We start from the raw sequence: 26,728 nt of genomic DNA, 5'->3' as shown, positions 1-26,728 counted from the left end.
CCTTGTCAGAGACTTGAATTGTATTCTTCTTAGACTGGCACTAATCTTTTTTTAGATTTAATTATTTTATTATTTTGTGTGGATCTGGGTTTGCCCACATGCATGTTTGTGGGTACTGTCAATCAAACCCAGGTCCTGTACAAGAGCAATAACTGCTCTTAACCACTAAGCCAAGTCTCTAGCTGCCAAATGGTATTTTTGTTTATTCTTTCTATATGGATGTTTCTTGTTTTTATACTTTGTGTACTGTCATTTTACTATACCTGCATATTATTTGTAGTAGATTTTTTTGAAAATTATTTACATGTCTCAGGAAATAAAGACATTTCTAGATGTTCTTCTTAGCCATTTTTATCCAACTACTGGATTAGGACAGTAGCACAACACTGAGTTTAATTCCTGAGGCTGTTTGCCTTGTTTGCAGTCTTAGGAGTGAGGCGTCTATTACCATGTCTGATGATGCTTTAGTTACTCCTTGTCTAGTTGAGAAAAATACCTTTCCACTCCTATTTGCTTAGCCTTTTTAAAAATTGTATATTGTTATTGGGCTTTTGGCAAATGCTTTTACATTTATTTATTTATTTATTTATTTATTTATTTATCTGTAAGGAATTTCTGTGTCTGCCCCAGCTCCTGAATAATGACATAGGGGCTTATTATTAGCTTATGGTCAGTAAGCTGGGCAGTTTGTGTTATTCTAACCTGGCAGCACTGGCCTGGCCTACGTGCCAGCCACATAGCCTGTTACTTGTCCTTCGTACTCTCATCCTGATACCTACTTTTTCATCCCTGTCTGGCTGGTCATCCTCTCCTGCCCCTTTCTTTCCCAGAGTTCCCTCTCTCTGTCTGGTAGTCCCTCCTCTTTAATCTCGCCTCAGCTTATTGGCCATTACATTTTATTAAAATCAATCATAAGGTGATGAATAACAATGTTTGCATGTTACTAAGGCAGATGTTTAATAATAATTACAATACCGAAGTCCAGCCTGTAATCAGATCTCTGGTAACAGAAATCAGCATTTGAATACACAGTGCACAAAAACATCATTCTAACAATTTTTATTTATAATATCTTATGTTTACTACTTTATTATATTTGTTGTTTTGTGGAATTAATTATACAGATTGCTTTTCTAGTATTGTATTAATATTGTTTATTGATTAAATGCCATACATTATGTATTACTTTTAATACATTATTAACATATTTGTGTTATCAGTTTTTAATATTTTGAAAGACATATTCACAAATTCATGCTGATTTAACTTTAACATATTTCTTATTTAAAGAGGTATTGTTTCCTGTCCTTCCCCAATTCTTTATAGAAGAGGGGAGGCATTTTCAGACTGTTTTTGGTACTTGAAATATAATAAATTTGTTTTTTCACTTAGGCAAGACATGCAAGCCAGTTTAATCTGTTTATATTTGCAATGAAATGATAATTAAAATGAATGTAAACAAGAAATCTTGTTTTATATATTTCAGTCTGAAAACTTGGAGAATACAGTAATTATACCAGATATCAAACTACATAGCAATCCCTCTGCCTTCAATATTTACTGTAATGTACGGCATTGCGTCTTGGAATGGCAGAAAAAGGAAACATCACTGGCAGCTGCTTCTAAGAACTCTGTACAGAGTGGAGAATCAGACAGTGATGAGGAAGAGGAGTCTAAAGAGCCCCCTATTAAGCTGCCGAAGGTAAGCCACAGAATTCTATTTAGACGCATTGCCTACAAGTGTTTTGGTTGTCATAAATACACATACATTCCGGAGATAGCTTGCTTTTTCTAAAACTGCACTAAAAATAACATGGCTTATGGATAAAAATAGGTTTGGGCTAGACCAGGAAAACTCTATGGGACTTTTTACCTAGCTAACAAAGTCAGTAATTGGCATCAAAGAAGGATGGGCATGGGACACACAGGCAGCGAGGTCTGTGGTTGTAGCTCTCCATGGGCTGTCTGTGTACAAGCCACAGCACGGCGTGCCTGTATGGAACGGGCAGATGGAAGAGAAGCTGGTAAACTTCCATTTAGGTGATCATGAGAGGAAGTGATTGAGAGCAAGCCCTGGAAACAGGCTTATATTTAAATTTTTCTTGAAATAGAACTGGAAAGCTTCCTTAACAGCAGCTAAGCTGAAAGCCTTTTCCTTGTCTCTTTAGTCTTGTTCTGCCCACCGAACATAGGAGGAAAATGAGATGAGAAACAGTCCAGTCCATAGTATTCTGATGTTACTTCCTATTACAAGAAGCTAATAAACTAATTCACATTATAGCTGAACAAATGATTTTTAGTGTGCTTCATACTAAGTACTGGTTTAGTTCATGGCTAATTTTTTTTTATCATATATCACATGTATCACATATATATATACACACATATGTGTGTGTGTTTGTGTGTGTGTATATATGAGAGTCAGTCCTTCTTTTCCTCCCTCTGTCCTTCTCTCCCTCTGGGTCTGTCTCTCTTTTCATAGCAGTAAGGATCAAACCCAGGTCCCCGTAATGCAGTGCAAGTACTGCTGATGAGTTACATCACCAGCGTTCCTAACAAAAGGGGCACAATAAAGGGGCATCTCTATGTGTAGTCATGTAAATTGGTCTCTTACAAATAAAAGTGATTATTTTATCAAAAATGACTCATATACTATTAAATTGACTGGTGCTTTAAAACGATCTTGAAAACTTACTTATAGGGTATCTTTTAAATGTTTTTTACATGGAGTACCTTACTGAATTATTGGGACAGATGGAGCTCATGTTCCTGGGTTGGTTTCTTTCATGGTCAGTGGAGGCTGTTCCTGTGTGCACTGTACTTGACTGTACTGTTGGGTTCATTGCCTCTTCACTGCAGAGATGACTTGCTTTCTAGTTCATAAGCGAGTGATGGTGTTGTGACCTTCCTTGCTTCTTGACCAGTATTCTTGTAGTGTCTAACTGTGCCTTCTCTCCTAGCACCTAAAATGAACACACTAATCTTTTTCTGTGGTCTCTTAACTGATTTCTTCTGCCTAAGTAGAGAAGCTGGGGGGGGGGGGGAGGAAGTAGGATAACCCCAGAGACTTTGTGTCTTATACTTTTTGTAAGAACACTATGCTATTGGGGTGGGTCACTCTGCACTGAGATAATCATGGTAATTAAATTCAGTATTTTTATACAAGAATATAGTTGTTGAATAATATACCAAAGTCTAGACTAGTATATACTAAATAATTACTAAAAATTTATTAATTAACTGTTTAAAACATTAGAGTGAGTAGTGAAAAAAGAATCGGACACTCTTAACATTTTCCTAGCATGATTAGTACTGTCTAAAGGAAACGAATAAAAAATAAATAAAAAGCCCTAAAAGAATAAATAGTCAATACTGTATTTTCCACCATAGACTTTGCTTTCTGGAAACAGGGAATAATGATTAAAAATTATGTGGATGAAGCCAAATTGCTTAAGTTGAAACACTATTAAAATTATTAGCTATTAGCCTGGTGTGGTGGCTTACAGCTTTAATCCCAACACTCAGGAGGCAGAGTCAGGTAGATCACCGTGAATTTGAGGCCAGCCTGATCTTCAAAGCGAGCCCAGGACCTCCAAGGCTGCAGAGAAAAACCTACACATACATACACATATATATGCTAGCTATTAATACTAGGTGAATGGGTGACTCCACCTATCATGCACCTCATAGGGTTGCAGTTAGGATGAAATGAGTTAATGAATGTTGAGTGCTTAAGAGAATATAGTACCCTCTGTCCCAGTTTCCTGGTAAGTGAAGGCTTTCATGGGACCTGCCCCTTGGGCTAGCGTCCAGATATAAGTGAGTGTATACCATTTGACTCTTTCTGCTTCTGGGTGAACTCACTCATGATCATTTCTAGTTCAATCCATTGTCCACAAATTTCGGGAATTCCTTGTTTTTAATAGCTGGGTAATATTCCATAGTGTAAATGTACCAGTTTCTTTATCCATTCTTCTACTGAGGGACACTTAAGTGCCCCATATTTGACCATGTCCCCTGGATGGGGAGGCCTGGTGGCACTCAGAAGAAGGACAGCAGGCTACCAAGAAGAGACTTGACACCCTATGAGCATATACAGGGGGAAGAGGTCCCCCTCAGTCAGTCATAGGGGAGGGGAGTAAGGGGAAAATGGGAGGATAGAAGGCATGGGAGGATAACCATTGAGATGTAATATGAATAAATTAATAAAATATATTTTTTAAAAAAAGAGAGAATATAGTACCCAGCACATACCACGTACTCAGTAAATGAATTGTTACAAATGTCAGGTTAGGGCCACACAATAGAGTGTGTAGGTGTATTTGATTTTTAGTTACTTCCCAGTGCATCCTGTAAGTTAGTAATGCTTCATATGCAAAGAAATGGAGCTTCCTATAATGAAAGAGATATGAAGACAGAGGAGGAAGTAGAAAGGTGCCTCTTGAGGTAATCAGTGCTTCCTAGGCAATGCCATGAGTGAGTGGAGAGTGGGCATCTCCGGCAATAAGCCTTGGTGGCCCTTAGCATCGCATTAGAACCAAAACAAAGGAAAGTGTGAGGCCTTCATGATTTGAGGAAATTTGAAGGCTGATTTTCTTTTTTTCTCTTTTACCACAAATGTTGTCTTGCTCCTGTGTATGTGACGTTTCCTTTTCTTCTCAGCTGAGATTTCTTTCTCTTATTTTACTCTGGTTATGGCAGCCTTACTGATTAGAGATTTTTAAAAACTCAAATGGAAATAAACCACAGATTTGTATGTTAATGCAAAGTATACTGCCTTTTATGATTGTTTCTATTAAAGCAAATTGTATTTGTAAATTATAAAAATGTTAAGCTTAAAAAGGAAGGAGAGAGGGAAGAGGTGGCGATGGAAAAAAGAAGGACATGGGTGTCTAAGCCCCACTCTATCACACAGTGAGGACACGGGTGTCTAAGCCCCCCTCTATCACACAGTGAGGATACGGGTGTTTAAGCCCCACTCTCTATCACACAGTGAGGACACGGGTGTTTAAGCCCCACTCTCTATCACACAGTGAGGACACGGGTGTTTAAGCCCCACTCTCTATCACACAGTGAGGACACGGGTGTCTAAGCCCCCCCCCCTCTATCACACAGTGAGGACACGGGTGTCTAAGCCCCACTCTCTATCACACAGTGAGGACACGGGTGTCTAAGCCCCACTCTCTATCACACAGTGAGGACACGGGTGTCTAAGCCCCCTCTCTATCACACAGTGAGGACACGGGTGTCTAAGCCCCACTCTCTATCACACAGTGAGGACACGGGTGTCTAAGCCCCACTCTCTATCACACAGTGAGGACACGGGTGTCTAAGCCCCACTCTCTATCACACAGTGAGGACACGGGTGTCTAAGCCCCACTCTCTATCACACAGTGAGGACACGGGTGTCTAAGCCCCCCTCTCTATCACACAGTGAGGACACGGGTGTCTAAGCCCCACTCTCTATCACAGTGAGGACACGGGTGTCTAAGCCCCACTCTCTATCACACAGTGAGGACACGGGTGTCTAAGCCCCACTCTCTATCACACAGTGAGGACACGGGTGTCTAAGCCCCACTCTATCACACAGCGAGCCTGTGGCTGGCCATTTACCATCTTCTTCCCCTCTCTTCATGCTCAGAGGAAAAATGTTCATTCAACTTTTCAGGGCTTATTTATGCTTTCAAACAACAGTGCTCTCTTTAACGCTCACATTTCTCATAATTTTTTTGGCTTGTATCTATGCAGAGATCCTTGCTGAATATACATTTCTACTTGGTATCTCTCCTTAGAGCTTTAGCCTCACACTGAAGGTCTCCCGTCTGCTTTAAGATGAGGATGTTGAGAAAGAGAGAGAGAGAGAGCTCACTTTCATCATCATTCTAGCCAGCCAGGGCATTTCCTCCAGTCTTCCCTTTCTCACAGAGGCATGCCATTGCCTCCCTGAAACACTGAGGATCTGCCCATTCTCCCATCCACTTCTGCCTTTGGTGGTCAGCTGCCTACTTTACTGAATGCTAACAGTTGGAATACAAAGTGTCACCTGGGGCTTGTAGCATTATTTGGGAAGGTTCTGCAGACATTAGGAGTTCAGCTGGAGGCAGGAAGTCACTGGAGGCAGGTTCTTGGAAAGGATCTTGCGTCTGAAACTTATCCTGCTTCCTTCTCTGCTCCAATGAGCTATAGGACTCATGATAGTCTTCTTGCTTAATCTTCAATATTTTTCATGTAGAAACAACAACTTACACAGCTGACATAAAGCCCTTCATGATCTACCTTCTGCCGCCTCTGACTTTACCTCAGTTCATGCTATGTCCTCTTCCCCATGTATTCTACATATTGTACTATATCTGGCACAGCCTGTGATTTTCAAGGTGTTAGACAGGTTATTTGTTGATGTGCTTGTTATCTCTACTAGAAAATGCTTTCTTGAGGGGAAGGAATGTGGCTCAGCTTTTTATTCTTGCAACCTAATCCACCGCTGCCTACAAATTCATAAAGAGTTCACTTAAGAGCTGAATAAATTCCTCAGCACTAGAGTATATTTTTAAATAAAGTATGCAGCAAGATGAGCTTCAAGCATTTTGAGATGGCAAGCATGAATCCCACTAGAAAATTACAAAGCTCTGAAATTTTGGTATTACAGTAGGAAACACCGTATAAATGAGCCTTATCCAAAAAAGTCGGCTCCAAAGAGTCCTTAAATTATGAAAAGGTATTATAGCTAATAGAGTAAGCATTCTTTTTTTTTTTGAGTAAGCAATCTTAAATAATAGAATATTGTAGCCTCCCATTGCTTGAGAAAAGAGCTGAACATTTTGTACTTCATATTTTTATTTCCTCTAAATACATAAGCAGATGGAAATCCTAGCATGTTTTCATTTTCTAGTCTATTCCAGCAAAATAAGGTAAGACAAGTGAAAAAAATATGAGTGTTTAATGAATTGAAAATCTGTGCATAAATTTGGAAAAACGTAAGTATAATTAAGGCTAGGATTTTAGATGACTTTTATAAAGACAATTCTATTGGTTAATTTGACTTGGTAGTTATATTTATATATCCAAGAAACCTTACAAATGATAGCTAAAACTTCAGGATTTGTCTGCAACTAATTTCATCTTTGTCTGAAAAAAACCAAAACTGTAGCACACAGACGAGTAGCTAGTTAGATGAATATCAACTATGTCTTCACATGGCTAAGCACTGAGCTGAGCATGGGGCATGTTCCTTGTCCATAGAGGGTAGTTAGGAAATGAAGACAGTATAATCAGTGTCACTATAATGCAATAAATTCCGTAACAAATGTACATTGAGTTAGAGTTATGCATAGCTCACTCTCATAGACTCTAGTGTTTTATTAGTTATTAGTTTTCCAAAGTTATCATAACAGCTCATTGTAACTTTTCTCTTGCAGTCTTAACTAAAGATTTACTTCTTTTGCTAAGGAGAGTCAGGGATTTCTTGGCCCAATGAGGACTATTATAATTAAACTATCAGTGATACTTTTACAGAGCAGCTTCTAGTTCCTTAAATGATCATCTTGCCCAAAGGAAGGGGTCAGTACCTATAAATAATGATACTGCAATTTACTGTCATAGAAAGGGCTAAGCTGAAATCATTCTTGAAAGTTGTCTTTGTTGTATAAGTACTGTAACAACGCTAGTTACAGACAACCAAACGCATCATATGTATAGATTAACAGAGTCTGTTTTTCTGGGTGAATGCCATCTGCTCTTTAGTCCAGGCTTACAAAGTTTTTTCTTTTCTTTCTTTTTTTTTTCTCCCCACCATGTCTTGCTATGGCTTCATTTAAATAATGTCAATAGTTCTTAGCCCTGCATATAGTGGAATGGGTTTCAAAATTTTCATGTTAAAAATTTTTTTTTTAATGTTGGTTTTTGCTTTTCCATTTAAAAACCATAGCACTTTATTTGGTAATGACATAACTTGCACAAACTAGACTGTGGAAAGTGTCATTCACCTACATATTAGAAAGTTTAATTTTCTTTTCATATTAAACAGATTATTGAGGTTGGTCTCTGTGAAGTCTTTGAATTGATCAAGGAGACTCGGTTTTCTCATCCATCCCTGTGTCTGAGGAGCCTCCAAGCCCTGCTGAATGTGCTTCAAGGCCAGCAACCAGAAGGCCTCCAGTCAGAGCCACCCGAGGTCCTAGGTAAGAGCTGCCGCCTAGAGTGAAGCACTCCAGAGTGAGCCCCATCTCAGGAAGCATGCACAGAAGCAGGAAGCGCAGCTGCGTGTCACCGTGCATGAAGGAAGCAGGAGTGAATCTTTGCTGTGCTTCACTGCAGTTATAGTCTAAAGAGTTATGGTGCATGCAGAGTTGTTTCTTGGTTGTTGTAACAATAGGGGACAAACAAAACATAAATCCTTGAAATCCCAGAATGACACCCAAACCCTAAAATCTACCATTGACTTGAATACACATGGCCAAGTAGCAAGTAAACATCTTTACTGACTTGTTATTCTATTGCAGCACTTCTCAACCTGTGGGTCACGACCTCTAGGGGTGAACCACCCTTTCACAGGAGTTGCCTAAGACCACCAGAAAGCACAGATATTTACATTAGGATTTGTAACTGTAGCAAAATTACAGTTATGAAGTAGCAATGAAAATAACTTTATGGTTGGGGGGTCACAACAGCATGGGGAACGATATTAAATGGTCACAGCATTAGGAAGGTGGGGAACCACTGGTGTACTGGTGTAGATTATTGAAAATAGGGGAGAAAAAGAATAAATAATGTCACAGACCCCAAATAGTACAATTATTTCTAAAGGGAGAACTTTTTTTTTATTCATCATAAACAGCAACAACAAACAAATTGTTTTGGGGAGGAAGCTCACTTACCGAATTTTATTACATACAGATATTGACTTTTCTTTAAGTATATTTAACTTCTAGCATTGAGTGCTGTTCATATAGTAGCTTAGGCCTTGCATGTGACCATGTAAGGAACATAGGAACGTTCTGCAGATGTGGTAGAAGTGTAGGGAAGCATACTTTTTAAGCAGGCTTACTGTTCTCTCTGATGCCAACCATGGGTATCCTCTCAGTCTGGAATTTTCTAGCTTGTTTTAGCAATACAGGTAAATACCCTCAAAGCCATAGATATGATTCTCAAACATTAGCTTGTATCTAAGTAATCTGTGGCCCAGGTATGAAACCTCATTCAGTAGCTTTAAGCTGGGACCAAACATTGATACTTTGAATAAGGTTCTGGAGGCAACACTATTGCCTGAATTGAGTTTTGATTCTGTGTTCTCTGTATCTGGCTTGACTTCTTTTGTTTGTCTGTTGGTTTGTTTGTTTGTGACAAAGCCTTGCTGTGTAGCTCATACTGGCCTTGAACTTCATTATTTCTGCCAAGACATCCCAAGTACTAAAATTAATAGATGTGTGCAATTATGCCCTACCTATTTGAATTTTATTAGACCCACCCATATTTTGAGAACTTAATTATGTGCTAGATCTCTGTCTTTGGTCACATACAGTGATTTAGTTTTTGTATTTAACTTTGTCTTATTGCACGAGGGAAGATATACTCAAAAAATTTAAAGACAGTATTTAGCCCCATCCCACCCCACCCCCGCCCCCACCATCCCAAGGCACTTAATTGTTGCTACCAAACAAAAGTTAGCACAGACTAAGAATCTAAGAATCAGTGATTTTCTGGTTTTTGTTTTAGTAGTATCAGTAATCCTATTCATACTGTGACTTGCCACTCAACAACATTACTTTGACATTTTTACTTATTTTACATAGGAGCTTTTATTATGTACAATAAAAGAACTTCTGGAGGTATCATTGCCTGAATTAGATCCCCAGGACTTACATGGGGGAAAGAACTGACTCCAAAAAGCTGTCTTCTGACCTCCACATGTGCATCATGATATGCACATGCATACATATGTACACATACATGTACATGTACATTTAAAATTAGGAATAAAGAGCAAAAATTTATGTTATGGAATTTATTACATGAAATTGTTTATTTGAATTAGTAACAATTTTCATCTTAAGCCCAATATATTAAGGAAAATGACAATCATCCAGGGCAGGGATAGATTAAAGAAGGTAAAGAAGCAATGATGATATTTAAGGGGAACGATAGATGAGACAGACAAGTAAAAGAAGCAGGGCAATGGACAGTCAGAGGGGAGGAAGGTGGCAGGGTTAACAAAGAATGAGTGGAGTTTAAGGAGATAGCTAGATTTTTTATTTGAAAATTCTCTGACTATAAGTGGACAAAAAGGAATGGTAAAAGTTAAATTATGACTCCGCCCCTTTGGTAGCTCAGCTAGCTGCTGGTAGTAGATAGATACCATGAAATGGGAAGATAGTGATAAGATAAATAAAAGTGGAAGAATTATGAAGAAAACACATGGTTTAATTTGGGGCTAGGAAAAAGATTTGGTGGGAAATGACCACCAGGTTTCTTTGAATTACTGAATGAATCACAAAAACCGTCTAGTTTTTAGAGGACTGGGAAGTATTGACTCTCGCTTTCCTTCCTTCCTATTCCTTCTCTTTATCTTCTCAAGGTTTTCCGTCAGTCTGACTTGTTTTTTTCCATCTTCTCTGTTATTTCACTTTCTAATACTTTTCAGTGCCTCTTTCCCTTTCTGCTGAAGAACCACCCAGGCAGCTATCGGTTCAGTCCTGGGTGGTGTTGAGGCAATTTGGTGGGATAACAGGACAATCATGCAGTCTTCTTTTTACCTTTGTCACTAAATAGCTTTATAAATAAGGGCAATATTTTAATCTGTCTGGGTCTCAATTGCATTGCCCATTAAAGGAGAAGGATATTTGTTCTTTGACTTGAGAGAATTCTTTAAGATAAGTGAATTATATACTCCTCTATTACTGTGATATATTATTGTGTTTGTTATAACGTTTTTATATTAATCTTATAGCATTGTTTTCTTATTGTTTTGTAAATATGTCCATGTTATCCAGAGAAAAGTACATACTCCTTCTACTGTGAAAGTACAGTGAGTGGCCCTTACTTGAAGGACAGGGTTATTGAAGGACAATAAAGCTACGTGAAGGATAAGCTGTGACTTTAAGTATGAGTTTCTTAAATAAGCACGATTGTTTTATATGACCGTAGACAATTTTTATTACTTCATTTACAAAAGTAAGGGGTAGAACTAAATGTTTTCTAATCCCTTGCTATATAAATGCTTTAATTGTAGAGGGGGTTAACTAGACAAAAACAAGTGCAAAGTACTAGTTCTAGGTGCCTTATAAGTTTATATATAGTGAACAGGATACACTAAGTATGCATATTTAATGCTTTATAACTCAAATGAATAAAATTGAATCTTGTTTTATCCACAGAGTCTCTCTTCCAGCTCCTACTGGAAATTACTGTTCGGAGTACTGGGATGACCGACAGCACAGGACAGTCCCTCACAGCTCTTTCCTGTGCTTGCCTCTTTAGTCTGGTGGCTTCTTGGGGAGAGACAGGAAGGACACTTCAGGCCATCTCTGCTATCCTAACCAACAATGGTAGTCATGCTTGCCAAACTATTCAGGTATTTCATGTTGTCAGCTGTTAAGGAATATAGAAGATGCTAAGTTACATTTTTATTCATTTTGTCAGTAGAAATTCTCTTCCTTTTCTCATTATGTAATATTTTGATCTCTCTGTACTTGATATACAAATACTGTACGCCGTATGATTTAAGCTGTATGTGTGTTTAATTTTGTATCATTAAAGGTAGCAAATGGATTTTGGCAATAAATTCCAAATATTTAAATATGATGAATGAATACAATATAAAAAGTAATCACATTAGAAAGAAAATCAAATTGAACTCTTAAGAAGCAAAAAAGTAAAATAATTACAATTAGAAAATTAAAGCAGGTTTAAATAATGTAGTATGGCTAAAGATGCAAATAGTGAGCTAAAGATAAAAGAGGAAGAAATTATACAGACTACAACATTGACAGAGAAAATAAGAACCATGAATAGAGAATAAGAAAGTCAGAGTATAATAAAGCAGAATATATTAACGTGGTCTGCGTTCCATAAAACAATGATGGACGATAGTGACAGAGAACGAGAATAATAGACAGGGTTTTGCAAAATGCATGACAGCGTCCTTAAAGGAGGCCTGTTTGGAGCTCCAGTGGTACAGTTGGTTAGTGTGCGGTACTTACCCAGAAGTCTTGTTTGCTTGAAGTTTAAAAGAGGAAGTTTTAGTTTGTATGTTTGATCAGTCTTTAAATTTATTTTGCCAGAGATAATGCAAGTACTTTTACTTTGTCTGTTTAGTGTTTGAAAAAAACATTTCAAATGTCTTCTCATTTTTTTCTCTTTTGAATAGGTGCCAACAATACTAAATTCACTACAAAGAAGTGTACAGGCAGTTTTGGTTGGAAAGATTCAAATCCAGGACTGGTTTAGCAATGGCATTAAGAAAGCAGCTTTGATGCACAAGTGGCCATTAAAAGAAGTATCTGTTGATGAAGATGACCAGTGTCTGCTTCAGAATGATGGATTTTTTCTTTATTTGTTATGCAAGGATGGCTTATACAAAATAGGCTCTGGATACAGTGGAACCGTTAGGGTAATATGAATCCTTACAGTTCTTAACATAACAGTAATCAAATGTGCCCTGGTGTAGTCCCTTTATCACTGTCTAATTTTGATTTTTACTTGAGCATTATAATTGAGATGTATGTATTAAATATTATGTGTACTTTGCTACTTTTGATTAGTAATTATTAATCTATTCATAGGCAAATTTTTGTTATTTTACAGGGCCATATATATAATTCTACATCCCGTATCAGAAACAGAAAAGAAAAAAAGTCCTGGTTAGGGTATGCCCAGGTAGGAGAATATCTTCAATAAATGAAATTATCTTACCTTTTAAAAATATATAGCTCATACTTATTGACTGGATTTTTATGAGAATGGTGTGTTTTTATTAAAATGGCTAGGTAATGGGACAGAGGGTGAAAAAAATGTAAATTCAAAATTCATAAGTGGTTCAGTTACAAGTCTGGTTCTGCCTTTTAGTAACTATGTGACTTATGGAAGATCAGTTTATTTAGCTTTCTGTTATTTACTTTTAAAGTGGTATTAAAAATACCTTCTTTGGAGTCCTTGTTTAAGCAAGTTTAGGGATGAGAATCAAGCCTTTTTCATTAGCAAATCTGAATTGAAAATGAATAAGTGACCTGAGATCAACTTACAGCTCCTTGCCATAAACTTCCATTCTAAGCCTAGATTTGTTTTTGTTTTTTGAGACAGGGTTTCTCTGTGTAGCTTTGGCTGTTCTGGTCTCCCTTTGAAGACCAGACTGGCCTCAAACTCACAGCCTCCCAAGTGCTGGAATTAAAAGTGTGTGACACTACGCCCTGCTTGATCCTGTTCCTTTTAGCAAACACTCTTGGCCTGCCCAGTGGACAGCTACCTGCTAGAGGTGCATACAGATACCCACAAAATTTATGTAGCATTATTGATTCATTGTTCATCAACAAAATATAATATAGAGACAAATAGGCAATTTTTTTATTGGTAATGAAAATATATTTTAACAAAATTGTTTATTGCCAGGGTTATTTATTATATCGAGATGTGAATAACCACAGCATGACAGCCATAAGAATAAGCCCTGAAACACTGGAACAAGATGGCACTGTGATGTTACCAGGTATGTTTTAACTAGTCATATTCTTCTTCACAAGTAATTTTAAGGAACATGCATGTTAAGATAGTGTATTGTAATTAGCAAAGAATAGTGCTTGTTTACAAATGAATTTTTAAATACTATGACATGCAAACCATTTTATAACCTGCAATAAGTGAATACATGTGAAGATACTAGGTATCAGAAACAAAGTACAATGAGGTTTAATATTCATTGCCATATTCATACCCATCTATAGAGTTTAACACCTACCTTTACCTATCAAGACTTTTTTTTATTTGTTCAGTTAGCAGGTAATGCAATTTGTTGCTGTTACTAGAACCGCTACTTTAAGTCTCACATTGCCCTGTACAAGAAACAATTCTGGCTATTAGTCACCTTAGCAGTGCACTGGGAGTTCCCTCTGCTGTAAAGGACTTCCAGGGATAGTGCTGAGGGTGGTCAAGAAATTGTTCACATTCCATCATGTACACGTCCTACGAAAGCTCTGACACAAAGACTTAGGCACAGCCCATTCTGCCATTGTGCACCATGCTTCCTGAGCAGAGACACTCATTTTCAGGTTTTCTGCAATGTAGAAATATATATATATATAAATATTCTCTATTGTAAAGTCATTAAATTCTGCAATGTAGAAATATATATATATATATATATATTCTCTATTGTAAAGTCATTAAATTTGCTTATACCATTGATCACATTAAAACTTAAGTAGTGTATTTGTTCAGTAATCTCTTGGCAAACAGTCAAATACTCCTAAGCTTTTGATCTCTTGAAGAAATGAGATTTATTTTTAAGAAAATGCACTTTGAGAGCGATAACTACTCTCTGCCTGCTTGTCAAATTTTTAAATATTATAGCTTCATTAGAAAATTATTTGAACTTTTCTAATTCTGCAAAGTAGTATATAGACAGCATCATAAAGCAAATGAAACGTTTCATGCCCATGTCAGTGACAGAACCGCTTTGGAAAACTGGCAACTTAACAAATCATTTTGTAATAACTTTCAGATTCTACATTTCTTTTTTGTTGGTGTTGGGTTATTGTTGTTATTGTTGTTGTTGTTCGTTTGTTTTGTTTTGTTTTTGAGACATGGTCTCAGTGTACAGCTCTGCCTGGCCTGACCTGAACCTTGCTGTGTAGAGCAGGCTGCCCTTGAACTCAAAGAGATCTACCTATCTCTGCTTCATGAGTGCTGGGATTAAGGGCATGTACCATCACGTCTGACTGTTTAAAAAGAGAACAGTCCCATAAAACCCATAAGCATATGTACACAGCTATAGAAATGATAATATTCTACATAATGCTTTAAAGAACATATCCTTTTACTTACTACTATGACTATATTTCCAGGTCTTAGGCTCTTGCAGCATTATTTTAATTTTATAAATTATGTTTTATTGATTAATATATATTGTAATGGGAGCCTTCCAGTTTTCTTATTTTTTTTCTTTCTAGTACAAAAATTATAATTGGAAGATCATCTTTATATTTCTGTCTCTACCTATTATTTTAGGAAAATGCCATCAAAGACATTTTTTTTATTGGCAAAACCTGTTCTCCTAAATAGATGAGTACAAAAGATTAACTTCTGTCCAGATCATTCCTGAAGAGTATAACTGAAAGAAAAATTTTAAAATATTTACCTATAGGTGTTTCATTTATTCACCATGATTAAAACTTATTTGCTAATGCTTTTATTCATTTTAAATTCTGCATCATTTAGCATAAATGCAAATTTTAACCATACAAGTGTGGCTTTCTGTGTTTCATAAATATGTGCTGTGCTCACAATGAAGAACAAATCAAACTTTGGGAGGATAGTCCTATATTGTGTGTCTTCCAAGCTTGCAGATGTTGCTTGACATATTCCTGAAGCTGCTGTCTTAAAATGTTACACACGGATACAGAAAGGATCAAGAGGAGATCTCGCTATGACATGACAGGAAGACTCAGCCCTCAAGCCTGAAGAAGCCTCTTGTCTGTTGCTCATTTCTTTGGCATGGACTTCATTTTCTTCAATAAAACCCATTCGCCTTTTCCTTGACTTGGGGCAGTTCTTCTCTGTAGCTTTTCCAACAAGAAGAGGAATAGTAAACTGTCAGATGTATAGGTGTTAACTAATACCATATTTTAAATGAACACAAATGGGTAATTCATTCAATTTCATACTCTTGCTAGTCTTACAGCTGGATGAAAACCCCTTGTTGAATGTCGTTTTATTCTTTATATTTCAATGTAGCCCTCGGATTGTGTTCTTCGCCTTTGCTGTCCACGCCTGGCGGCAGGGCCTCAGGACGTGGGCTGTAGGCTGGTCTTCTCGTGCTGCTTCACTCCCTCACCTCTGCATTATCTGAATTATAATGAGTTTTTCTTCTTTGCTTTTTAGTTTAAAAATCTTACTGCTTAGAGCTTGAGAAGCATCTTTCTTGCGCCTCTTTGTATTCTGTACAGTGGACTAGGAACTCTTTCTTTCGATTTCTCCTCTCTTTGATTACCAAGTCTCTTGGGCTACCAGTGGGCCTTGTCTCCCAGTTTCTATTTCCAGTTTGTGATCACTGAATTCTCTATTTGGTAAGGGTCTGCCTGTGTTTTGCATATTTATAATAAGGAAGTATGCTAGTATGAAGCTCTTGGGCAAAGATCTAGCTTATTTGGGTGGGTTCCATTACTGTATTACAAAAAACAGAGTTTTATGTTTTGTTGATTCAGGTTGAACTAGAAATGAATTTTCTTTTCGTATTGTGATTAATGGAGAGGTTCATCCTAGTTGTCCATGGTTACTGTAGGAAGTGTGTGTGCTCTTAGACTTGCTTGCTGAATACCTGTTTTCCCAAAGGATAGATTTATACAGTTGTTGATTTTTGCTTGTAGTTTTATGCTACTTAGCAGCAGTCACTAACACATGTTCCAGGGTCCTTCTGTGATACTGGTATCCCTTGTCACAATTAGCTTGTGCATTACTTTGATACTCTGATCAAAGTATACAGTGCACTGTTCTACAGAGATGTGTTCAATGCTGGCAAATATGTGTAGTAGCTGAGATATTTGGCTGTTTTGAGACAAAAAGAGAGAAATGAGTATAGACTTGTCAGACATGAGAAGAATAAATAGTTAGAAAGTCTAGAACATTGTAAATAGTATATATGCTGGGATAGACACTGACTTTCTACATGAGAAATATATAAGTAGTTTTGATTATTTATGTTATAAAGCAAGGGATATCTACAGTTGGACACCGTAGACTTGAAACACAGAAGCTTTAGATCTATCTGTGTTTCTCTGTGACACTAATGGCTGATGTATGTCTGGTGGCAGTGTTGCCTACATTGCATGTGATTGTATTGAAATGATTATAGCCAACATTGTTTGTTTTCAATGGTGCATGTTCAACTCTCAGACTATATCTGATACTAATTCATTTTGAAATTAGGTGAGCGCTCAGATCCTTAATTATGCAAGCTTTTTAAATGTATGCACAACTTGTGACGAGAACCATCATTTGAATTATTTATATATTTGCTAATTTCTAATCCTTATTTTTAAAAAGTCTCTTTTTGAGTATAAGTCTATTCTTATTATGTGACAAACTCTCAATCTGACTTCAACAGAGGAGTAAAATCATTTCGTGAGTTGTTTATCTGTTGTGTAATATAATGACCTTTTCTTTCATTTGTATAGATTGCCACACTGAAGGTCAAAATATTTTATTTACTGATGGAGAGTATATTAACCAGATAGCTGCTTCAAGAGATGTAAGTACCTGGAATCATCAATAGCTGTTGTAAATGAAACCATTTTTTTCTTAAAGTATCTGATTTTTATTGTGGCAGAAGGTTGATTTATGCAATGTAATACTCTGGATTTTTAACTTTTATTTTATTCATTCATTTATTTATTTAGGATGGCTTTGTTGTCAGAATATTTGCCACAAGCACAGAACCTGTGCTGCAACAAGAATTACAGCTGAAACTGGCCAGGAAATGCTTACATGCCTGTGGTATATCGCTGTTTGATCTGGAAAAGGATTTGCATATAATAAGTAAGATGACAAAATAAGCATTTCTCTTTTATTCCTATATTAACTCATTGTGTTTTCAGCATTTCACCTTATAATTTAGTGGCTATTGTACCTATTACTATAAAACAATTTTTAATAAATATATAGAAATAACTAGGAAATAAAGCATGTAAATAGACAAGGCATTAGAAAGTGCTAAGAAAAGTGACTAATAATAATACTCTGCAACCACCAGTTTGAATATGGCAAATGAAATAAATTTAACGTTTGTTAAAGATTATGGGTGAACAGTGCTAGTTTGATTAATTTAATGTCACTGAAGATTTACTAGTATAACTTTGTAACTAGGAGAGTCTGTACTAGATCTGTCCTTTAAATTATTCATCTTTGGGAGTTTAATAATCTTGACGTTAGTATATCTCACATATTTTAATTGTGTAAGATTTTTTTATATCTTCCCTCCCATGGGAAACTATGCCAGGTGAGCTCAATTTTTTTTTTTTTTTAAATTTAAAAGTCCACAGAAACCAGGCATGGTGGTGCACAACTTTAATCCCAGCACTCAGGAGGCAGAGGCAGGCAGATCTGTGTGAGTTTGGGGTCAGCTTGGTCCACAAAGAGCTAGGACTGCAGAGAAACCCTGTCTTGTAAAATCAAAACAAACAAGCAAATGTAAACAAATAAAAGCCAAAAGCCCACAGAATAACTGCCTGCTTGTATGAGTGACCAAATGTCATAAAGTGGATAGTATAGTAAATTATAGTTTATGGTTTGAAAATGTGTCTATATGTATACACATATTTTTTAACTTAGGAATTTTTCTTCTAAAAATAAGCAAGGAACAGAGAATCTAAAATTGTTAATCCAGATATCTTGTTGTTTTAATTCAATCCCAAATAGAGGTGTTAGATGGACTCCTAAGCTTTGGATTTGTTTATTCAAATATTGGGCAATATAGGTATGAAGACCAAATAAGATAATATTTACATATTTTATGATGTTTAGTACCTGTGATGCTTAATACAAACATTTTTTACTTTAATTCAGTGACTTCTATTGACATTGATTTTTTTTTAGTGTTTTGTTATAAAATGTAGTAATTTAAAATATATCAAGATTTGAACAACTATCTTTTCCTGAAGTTATAAGCCTATTTTTATATCTCTAAAAATTTAAGAAAATGCTGGTCTTATTGTCTTACTTTGCTTTTCCTTTTCATTTTGTGACAGTCTTTTAGGTAGCATCAGCAAGTTCCCAAACCAGTGTCCTCCATAGCCTACCACCATGGCCAGAGCATTTTAATTTTTAACAATACTGATTGAACTGACTGAAATTCTTTAATAGAGTGCGTGTTGTACTTAGAATTTCATGTATTAGAAATACAGTTGTATTTATGACAGTTGTTTTATTGAAGGCACAGGATTTGATGAGGAGTCAGCGGTACTTGGTGCAGGACGAGAGTTTGCACTAATGAAAACAGCAAATGGAAAGGTAAGTTACTTATTTTGTTTTAAATATTAACTTTTTCTCATTGAAAAGAAGGTACAAATTGTTACATATTCAGTTTACACCTTTAAATAATTTTATAGTTTTTTTACATGGTAAAATTTTCATGTTGAAAATAATATGAAAGAGTTGTGACATTTAAGACCCTAAAAATTTATAAACTTTAAAAGTTATATTTTGAAATATTTAGTTGTGGATTTCTATAATTTTTGAATTAGTGTAAGCTTGTATTTTATGTTCATTGTAATAAATGAGAAATCAGAAGTTTCTAAAAATATCCAGATTTAATAAAACATGTAATTAAAATATGATTTAAGCTTATTTAATTAACGTATAGATTGTACAGCTTAGTCTATATAGATTGATATATCTTTTTTGCCTAATAAATGTGAACAGAAATTAACATAACTAAGTGAATTCTAAAAAAAATATTATCAGGCATATATTTACATGGAGCTTTTTATAAGTTTAAAAAGTGAATAACAGATTTTATAAATTTTTTCTCTGAGTATACCCATGGAAAAGTAAATATGAAAATTATATATATCCAGAATATATATGAAAAAATAAGCTTCAGTAGGTCAATTTCTATCTCCCTCAGATCATGAAATTTGAATAGCATAAAAAAACAGTCAACTACCTTTGACATGAACTCTGGTGCCCCTAATTTGACCACTTCCCCTTGGTGGAGAAGCCTGGCAACAGTCACAAGAAGGGGAAACAGCTATCAGGATGATACCTGATAGGCTGTGATCATATGGGGGGAGGAGGTCCTCTTCTATCAGGATGAGACCTGATAGGCTGTGATCATATTGGGGTGGGGGGAGGAGGTCCTCTTCTGTCAGAGGTCTAGGGGAGGAGAATAGGGCAGAAGGCGGGCAGGAGGGATACAAGTGAGCGGATAACACTCAGGATGTAATCTGAAGAAATTATTTTTAAAATGTCAAGTTTTTTTGTTTTGTTTTGTTTTTTACCTTTCACTAAAATATGGAAACTTTTACATTCTTTCTTGGAGTACCACTCTGTAAGGCAATCTAATTTCTGTTTTTCTTTTTTTTTTTCTTTTGACATGTAAGATATATTACACTGGCAAATATCAGAGTCTTGGCATCAAACAAGGTGGTCCTTCAGCAGGAAAATGGGTTGAGTTACCAATCACCAAATCTCCAAAGATAGTGCACTTCTCTGTTGGACACGATGGCTCTCATGCTCTTTTAGTAGCGGAGGATGGAAGTGTGTTCTTTACAGGATCTGCAAGCAAAGGAGAAGATGGAGAGTCCAGTAAGTCCATTGAGAGTTGGTGCTCTAGCCTCAGCAGCACGTTTGTATGTCATGTCCAGTAGATGATGAGCCACGGAGAGGGGCCTGTTTCACTCTGTGGTTCATATGGATGAATTTCCACCTTTATGGGTACATGACTACTCAACTCAGAGTAGATGGTTGGTGGATTTTTCTTCTAGTAGATTTCTTAAAAAACCCAAAACTTGGCAAAACTGTGTATTTCAAAATGAAAATAAACCTTATGTAACTTTGTTTATAAGTATTAGCTATAGATTACTGTTCATGAAATTATTTTTCTATAAGGAAATCATTTGCTCAGCAATGAAAAAATAAATGATTTGGTCTAAACTTATGTTTAGATTGTTCTTTAAATCATAATTTTCCTTTTTCTTAAGTAACTTTTTCTGTTCCTTGGAGTAGCATCTTATACAGATTTTTTTGAAGTATGTGCATAATGGAAAATTATGTGTAAATAAAAGTTGCTTTGGGAAAAGCCGGAGTATGTTACCATCTCCTAGAAACTTGAATATTTAGACGTACTCATTTGGACATACGCATTAGTGTCAAGTCAAATAAAAGGCATAATGGTGGTATTTTAAGCTGTAGTATAACAAGATGTTTTGGTGATATTTTAAGCTGGAGTATAACAAGATGTTTTTATTCTGAGAGCCTGCAAGAAATTAATTAACCAAATGAACAGCTAGTTGACGTTTCCCATGTTTGGCTTATTTCAAGGGTAGAAAATATGGCTTTTAAAATCATATTTCTATTTATTTGTTCTTTTTCATATGTGTATCATCTTTATAATCATGTTGACTTGGTATAGCTACTTAATATCTACTATAGGAATAAAAAGCTTTGTTTACAGAATCTAATATGAGGATACAAACTAATTATAATGAGAGATAAAAAGGAGGTAATGTAAGTGTGCGTGTGTGAGCTGGGTGGTCTGTGTGTTTGTGGTAGTTGTGTGAATACTATAAAAGTGAATCAAGAGCTTGAGTCTCTCAGAAGTCTGTTGGAAACTAATGTTTCTTATTGGGAAATCACTATGCTACAAAAAAGGAGGATCTGTCAATGATAGTCTAAATATTAATTGACTGCTTAAGGCTAGCAAGTTCCTGATTTTAATCAGCATGGTGGTAAACCCAGGCGTTTCTGTGACTTAATAAAGTATATTAAAGAGGTAAAGGATATGTTCCTTTTCTTTGGTTTTATGTACAAATTATTCTTATTGTTTACACATAGATACCTTACACTCATTTTATTTGTCTTTTTAGCTAAGAGCAGACGGCAGTCAAAACCCTATAAACCTAAAAAGATTATTAAGATGGAAGGGAAGATTGTGGTGTACACAGCCTGCAATAACGGAAGCAGTTCTGTTATTTCTAAAGATGGAGAACTGTACATGTTTGGAAAAGATGCTATTTATTCTGATAGTTCAAGTAAGTTAAAAATTAACAATCATTTTACTTTTATGCAAAAAAGCTTCCACTATGAATCACTAGATGTGACAAAGCTGTGTCTAGAAAATAACATCATCATGTGGTTTCTCTACATAGCTGACACTTTCTTCCAATTGTGAAACTTTGGGGAAGAAATTTTCTATTGTATTTTGTCAGTAGAAGAGTTGACATTCATTTCACACAAAGCTGGTCATGAACTTGGTGAGGACATTCTTATTTCCATTAGCTACTTTGTCTTCCCACCAAAGGCTCATGTAATAGTTCTTTGGGATAATGGTAGTCATTATCAGCAGACAGTTTTTAAAACAAGGCTGATTTAAAATCATTGAATTATCTGTTTCTCCACTTAGACAATGGGGTAAAATTATTTCCCTTGCTAATTACTGTATTACTGTGTAACGCCTATTACACAGACTCAAGAATTACTTATAAGCCTATCAGGTGCCTGATTAAAATCCCAAAAGGTAAGGAAGTGGATCCGAGGGATAGAAGTAGCTAGATCATTTTATATTTATAAGCTTTATATATTCAGTGCTGTGGACAAAGTCAGGTTTGTTACTAACTTTTAGTGGGATAAAGTTTGCTTACTTTTCAGAGTTTTCTTTTTGTTCCCTCCTTCCTTAAAGAGAGACTGAATGACATTATCTGCTTCATAATTTTTTGTAAGTCTATAAGAAGTCACACGTAAGAAATGCTCTACATGGAGCCTAGAGTGTGCAAGAGCTCAGCAAATGATCATCCAGCTTCAGTGATCAAACTTTGTTCTGTCAGATAAACGTTATACATATGTTCACGTGCTACTTTAAACAATTATCTTAATTTTTGGAAATGAAATTTTTGGTATAGTCTAGAAAACTAACTCTTTAGTTTTTACGCTTATGACTACTTAAAAAGGCTAAGCATGCATTTGTAATTTTAAAATTATTGCAAAAATAAGTAATAAGGCTAGCACATTGATATGAAGAGCATATTGAAAGTAACATGAGTGAGGTTGAGGAGTGGATTGTGAAAGAAAGTATTAGAGGTTCAAAAATATTGTTGTGAGTCCTGGTGAGACAGCTCAGCGTGCAAAGGCGCTTGCTGTTAAGGTTACCAACCTGAGTCAGTCCTTAGGACTCAGGTGTAAGGAGAACCAGCTCCCACAAGTTCTCTGATCTACACATGTGCATCACAGAAACACTCAAATGCACGCACAGGAAGTAAATTAATAAACAGATTTAACAATGAAAACTACTATTTTAAAAAATCATGCAGATTTTATAAAAGTAATATTGTTTCATTATATAAGTATTTTACTATTTTTCTGCTGAGTTTTTCTTCATTAATATATTTATTTGTTCATTTTACATTCTAATCTCAACTCCATCATTCCCTCCTCTCCTCCCAGTCCCACTCAATTCCCACAAACCGTCCCCTCTCACCCCCACCCTACCCCCACCCCCCACCTCTCAACCACCACCATGCCAGCCTTGGCACATCAAGTCACATCAGAACTGCCTCCTCTTTCCCTGAGGCAAAGACAAGGCAGCCCTCCTAGGGAAACTGGATCCAGAGGGAGGCAACAGAGCTTAAGTTAGAAAAAACTCCTGCTCCAGTTGTTAGGGGACCCACTTGAGGACCAAGCAGCCCATCAGCTTCATATGTGTAGGGGGCCTAGGACCAGTCTGTGTATGTTCTTTGGTTGGTGGTTCAGTCTCTCTGAGCCCCCATGGGCTAGGCTATAGTTGGCTATTGTACATCTTGTGGTGTCCTTGATCCCTCCAGCTCTCTTAATCCTTCCCCTCTTTCACAAGACTCCCTGAGTTCTACCTAATGTTTGCCTGTGGGTCTCTGCATCTGTTTTCATTATCTGCTGGATGAGGGTCTCTGCATTTGTTTTCATCAGTTGCTGGATGAAGCCTCTCAGATGACATGTGTGTTAGGTTCCTGTCTGCAGGGTTAGCAGAGTATCATTAATAGTGTCAGGGGTTGGGTCTCTTCCATGGATGGGTCTCAACTTGGGTGAGGCATTGGTTTACCATTCCCTCAACATCTGTTCCATCTTTTCTCCCTGCACATCTTGTAGGCAGGACTAATTTTGGGTCAAGGGTTTTGTGGGTGGGTTGGTGTCCAAGTCACTCCATTGAAAGTCCTGCCTGGCTACAGCATGTGGACACTTCAACCCCAGTATCCCCTACTGCTAGGAGTCTCAGCTAGGGTCAACCCCATATTTTCCCAGGAGCCTCCCTGATCCCAAGTCGCCCAGTTGTCCCAGAGAAGCACCAATACCAATTTCCTTTCTCTCCTAGCTTTCTCACCCCCAATCCCCGTCCCCTCCCCACCCCACCCTCCCCCCCAGTTCCCTCTCCTTTCACTTCTCATGTCTATGATGTCTATTTTATTTACTGTTCTTAGTGGGATTCGACATCTTCCCTTGTACTCTTCTTGTTACTTAGCTTCTTTGGGTCTATGGGTTGCAGCATTGTTGTCCTGTACTATATGCTAATATCCACTTATGAGTACATACCATGTGTGTCCTTCTAGGTCTGGGTCACCTCACTCAGGATGGTCTTTTCTAGTTCCATCCGTTTTCCAGCAAATTTCATGATGTCCTTGTTTTTAATAGCTGAGTAGTATTCCATTGTGTAAATGTATCACAGTTTTATTATCCATTTTTTTGGTTGAGGGACATCTGGGTTGTTTCCAGATTCTGGCTATTATGAATAAAGCTGCTGTGAACATAGCTGAGCTAATGTCTTTGCTGTATGGTGGGGCATCTTTTGGGTATATGCCCAGGAGTGGTGTAGCTGGGTCTTGAAGTAGAGCTATTCCCAAATTTCTGAGAAAGCACAAAACTGATTTCCAAAGTGGTTGTGTGTAAGTTTCAGCTAGTAAGCTTCCTCAGTCTTTGTGCTGGTAGTTGTAATTTGAAAGCTGCTGGTTCTTCTGCGTACTGTTCAAAGGTATTGACACTTGGAGCAGGCAGGCGGGAGAAGTTATCTAGAAATAATGTCACAGCAAATATTTGTCCCAGTCTTTTGGGTGACTGTTCAGGCAGCAAACTGTCTCTGCCATTTTTTCATTTTGGAAGCAGCTAACTTGTACTTCCCGTCTACTCAGATAATTAATTTTATTCTTTCTCAAGTCTCCAATCGGGTTCAAGACCAGGTAGTTTAGTTTTACAATTAAGCTTAGTTATTTAGAGGTTAAGATGTTTTTAGGTCTAGATAGATGTTTTAAGTTGATAGAAATGAGATATGATAGATTTTGATTTATATTCAGAATTTTAGACTCACCAAGATAGGAAAGATGTTTTCTTCAAGGCTGCCAAATAAATAGCCAAAGCACTAAGAATGTAACATTAATATAATTCCTGATTTCTTTGTGCTTCTTCTTGCTGTAGGCAGTTTATTGTGTATATGTGTAATAATATAAGTGTATATGTAAAAAAAAAAAAAAAGAAAGAAAGAAAGAAAAAGAAATTGGCAAACCTAGAAAAAAATGAAATTTTCTGAAACTGCATTCAATGGTTTCTTAATTTGGTGATAACCCACCAGTAGTGTGGTCACTTGTTTCCTATTTTGGTGAATTACCCATTTTGGTGAATTATTTTGCCTAAGAAGTTAACTTCTGCATTAAAGTTGTTCTTCTAGTTGTTTTTATTAATTTTGTATCTTTTTTCTAGGTTTAGTATCTGATTTGAAAGGCCATTTCGTAACTCAGGTAGCAATGGGCAAAGCTCACACTTGTGTTTTGATGAAGAATGGAGAAGTTTGGACATTTGGTGTGAATAATAAAGGACAATGTGGACGAGACACTGGTGCTATGAACCAAGGAGGGAAAGGTAGGGGTTAACTTTGTGGATACTAAGATCTATGTCTTTTGTTTTTGTTTTTTAATTAGCTTTTAGAACATAGTGACAAACCTTATGTTTTTCAAAAATGAATGAGTATGGCTGAAGAAATGTGTTAGCTTTCAAAGCTCCTTCTCTTCTTTCAAGGACCAGGCTCTGTCCGTGCAGTTGTGTGGTGGCTCACACCATCTATGACTCCATTTCCAGAGGTCTGATGCTCTGTACATATATGCGCATACACATGCATGTAGGCAAAATTCATCTACAAAACAATTAAAAACAGTTTTATGAGTGACTCTGTGATTTCTTGTAAATTTAGAAAACCCCTACATTTTTATTTGATAATAATTATTGGTAAATATATCACTGCAAAAATAAAATATGCTTTACATTTTTACTTTTGAGCAAGTAGTATTCTTACCTGTTTAATATTTTAAAATCTGCATAAATTAATACTACTTCTTTGATTTAATAGTTTTTAAACATTTTTGGTGACTGAACTGTTCGTGGAAAACAGATTTTTTTTTAAAAAAAATGGCTATTACCTTCAGTTTTGACAACTTTTTGGCAGTAGGCTGTCAACAAATATTACCGTCCTTGTTCAATCGTGTGTTTTTTGGTAGCTCTGATGCTTCTTACTCCCTGGGCCTTTGTTAGGGAAAGATGGAATTGTAGCTGTCTTTCTTCATAGTGTCTTTTCCCTCGGTTCTTAGGCTGTGGAAAGGAAAAGATGTTTTAATCCTCAGCTTTCCCGCTGTTGTAGTCTTTATCCTTGTTTTGAGTGGTATGTTTAGTTAATTCTTGCTTCCAGTTTTTACTTTGAGCTATTACCAGCATTGCCTGTGTTCTTTGGTTCATTTTCTGACTGGCTTCAATTTTTTTTTTCAATCAATGGGAGAAGATACACTCATACCATTCGAACCAA

General features: G+C 36.5%; 1 protein-coding gene across 1 annotated transcript in view; it reads left to right on the top strand.

Annotated features, from left to right (window-relative positions):
• The window catches only part of Mycbp2 (MYC binding protein 2), a 218,461-nt gene that overhangs the window by 35,286 nt on the left and 156,447 nt on the right, over positions 1 to 26,728 (top strand). The window contains 12 exon segments of the mRNA XM_051161021.1: positions 1,487 to 1,702; positions 8,024 to 8,177; positions 11,370 to 11,566; positions 12,362 to 12,604; positions 12,799 to 12,870; positions 13,600 to 13,696; positions 17,379 to 17,452; positions 17,601 to 17,739; positions 19,133 to 19,209; positions 20,301 to 20,505; positions 21,786 to 21,950; positions 25,636 to 25,794. Coding sequence (XP_051016978.1) covers positions 1,487 to 1,702; positions 8,024 to 8,177; positions 11,370 to 11,566; positions 12,362 to 12,604; positions 12,799 to 12,870; positions 13,600 to 13,696; positions 17,379 to 17,452; positions 17,601 to 17,739; positions 19,133 to 19,209; positions 20,301 to 20,505; positions 21,786 to 21,950; positions 25,636 to 25,794 — 1,798 coding nt within the window.

The sequence above is a fragment of the Acomys russatus genome, chromosome 18 (assembly GCF_903995435.1).
Source record: "Acomys russatus chromosome 18, mAcoRus1.1, whole genome shotgun sequence".
NCBI classification, from domain to species: Eukaryota; Metazoa; Chordata; class Mammalia; order Rodentia; family Muridae; genus Acomys; species Acomys russatus.
Note: the sequence above shows the minus strand (reverse complement) of the source record. Positions and strands in the feature narration are given on the sequence as shown.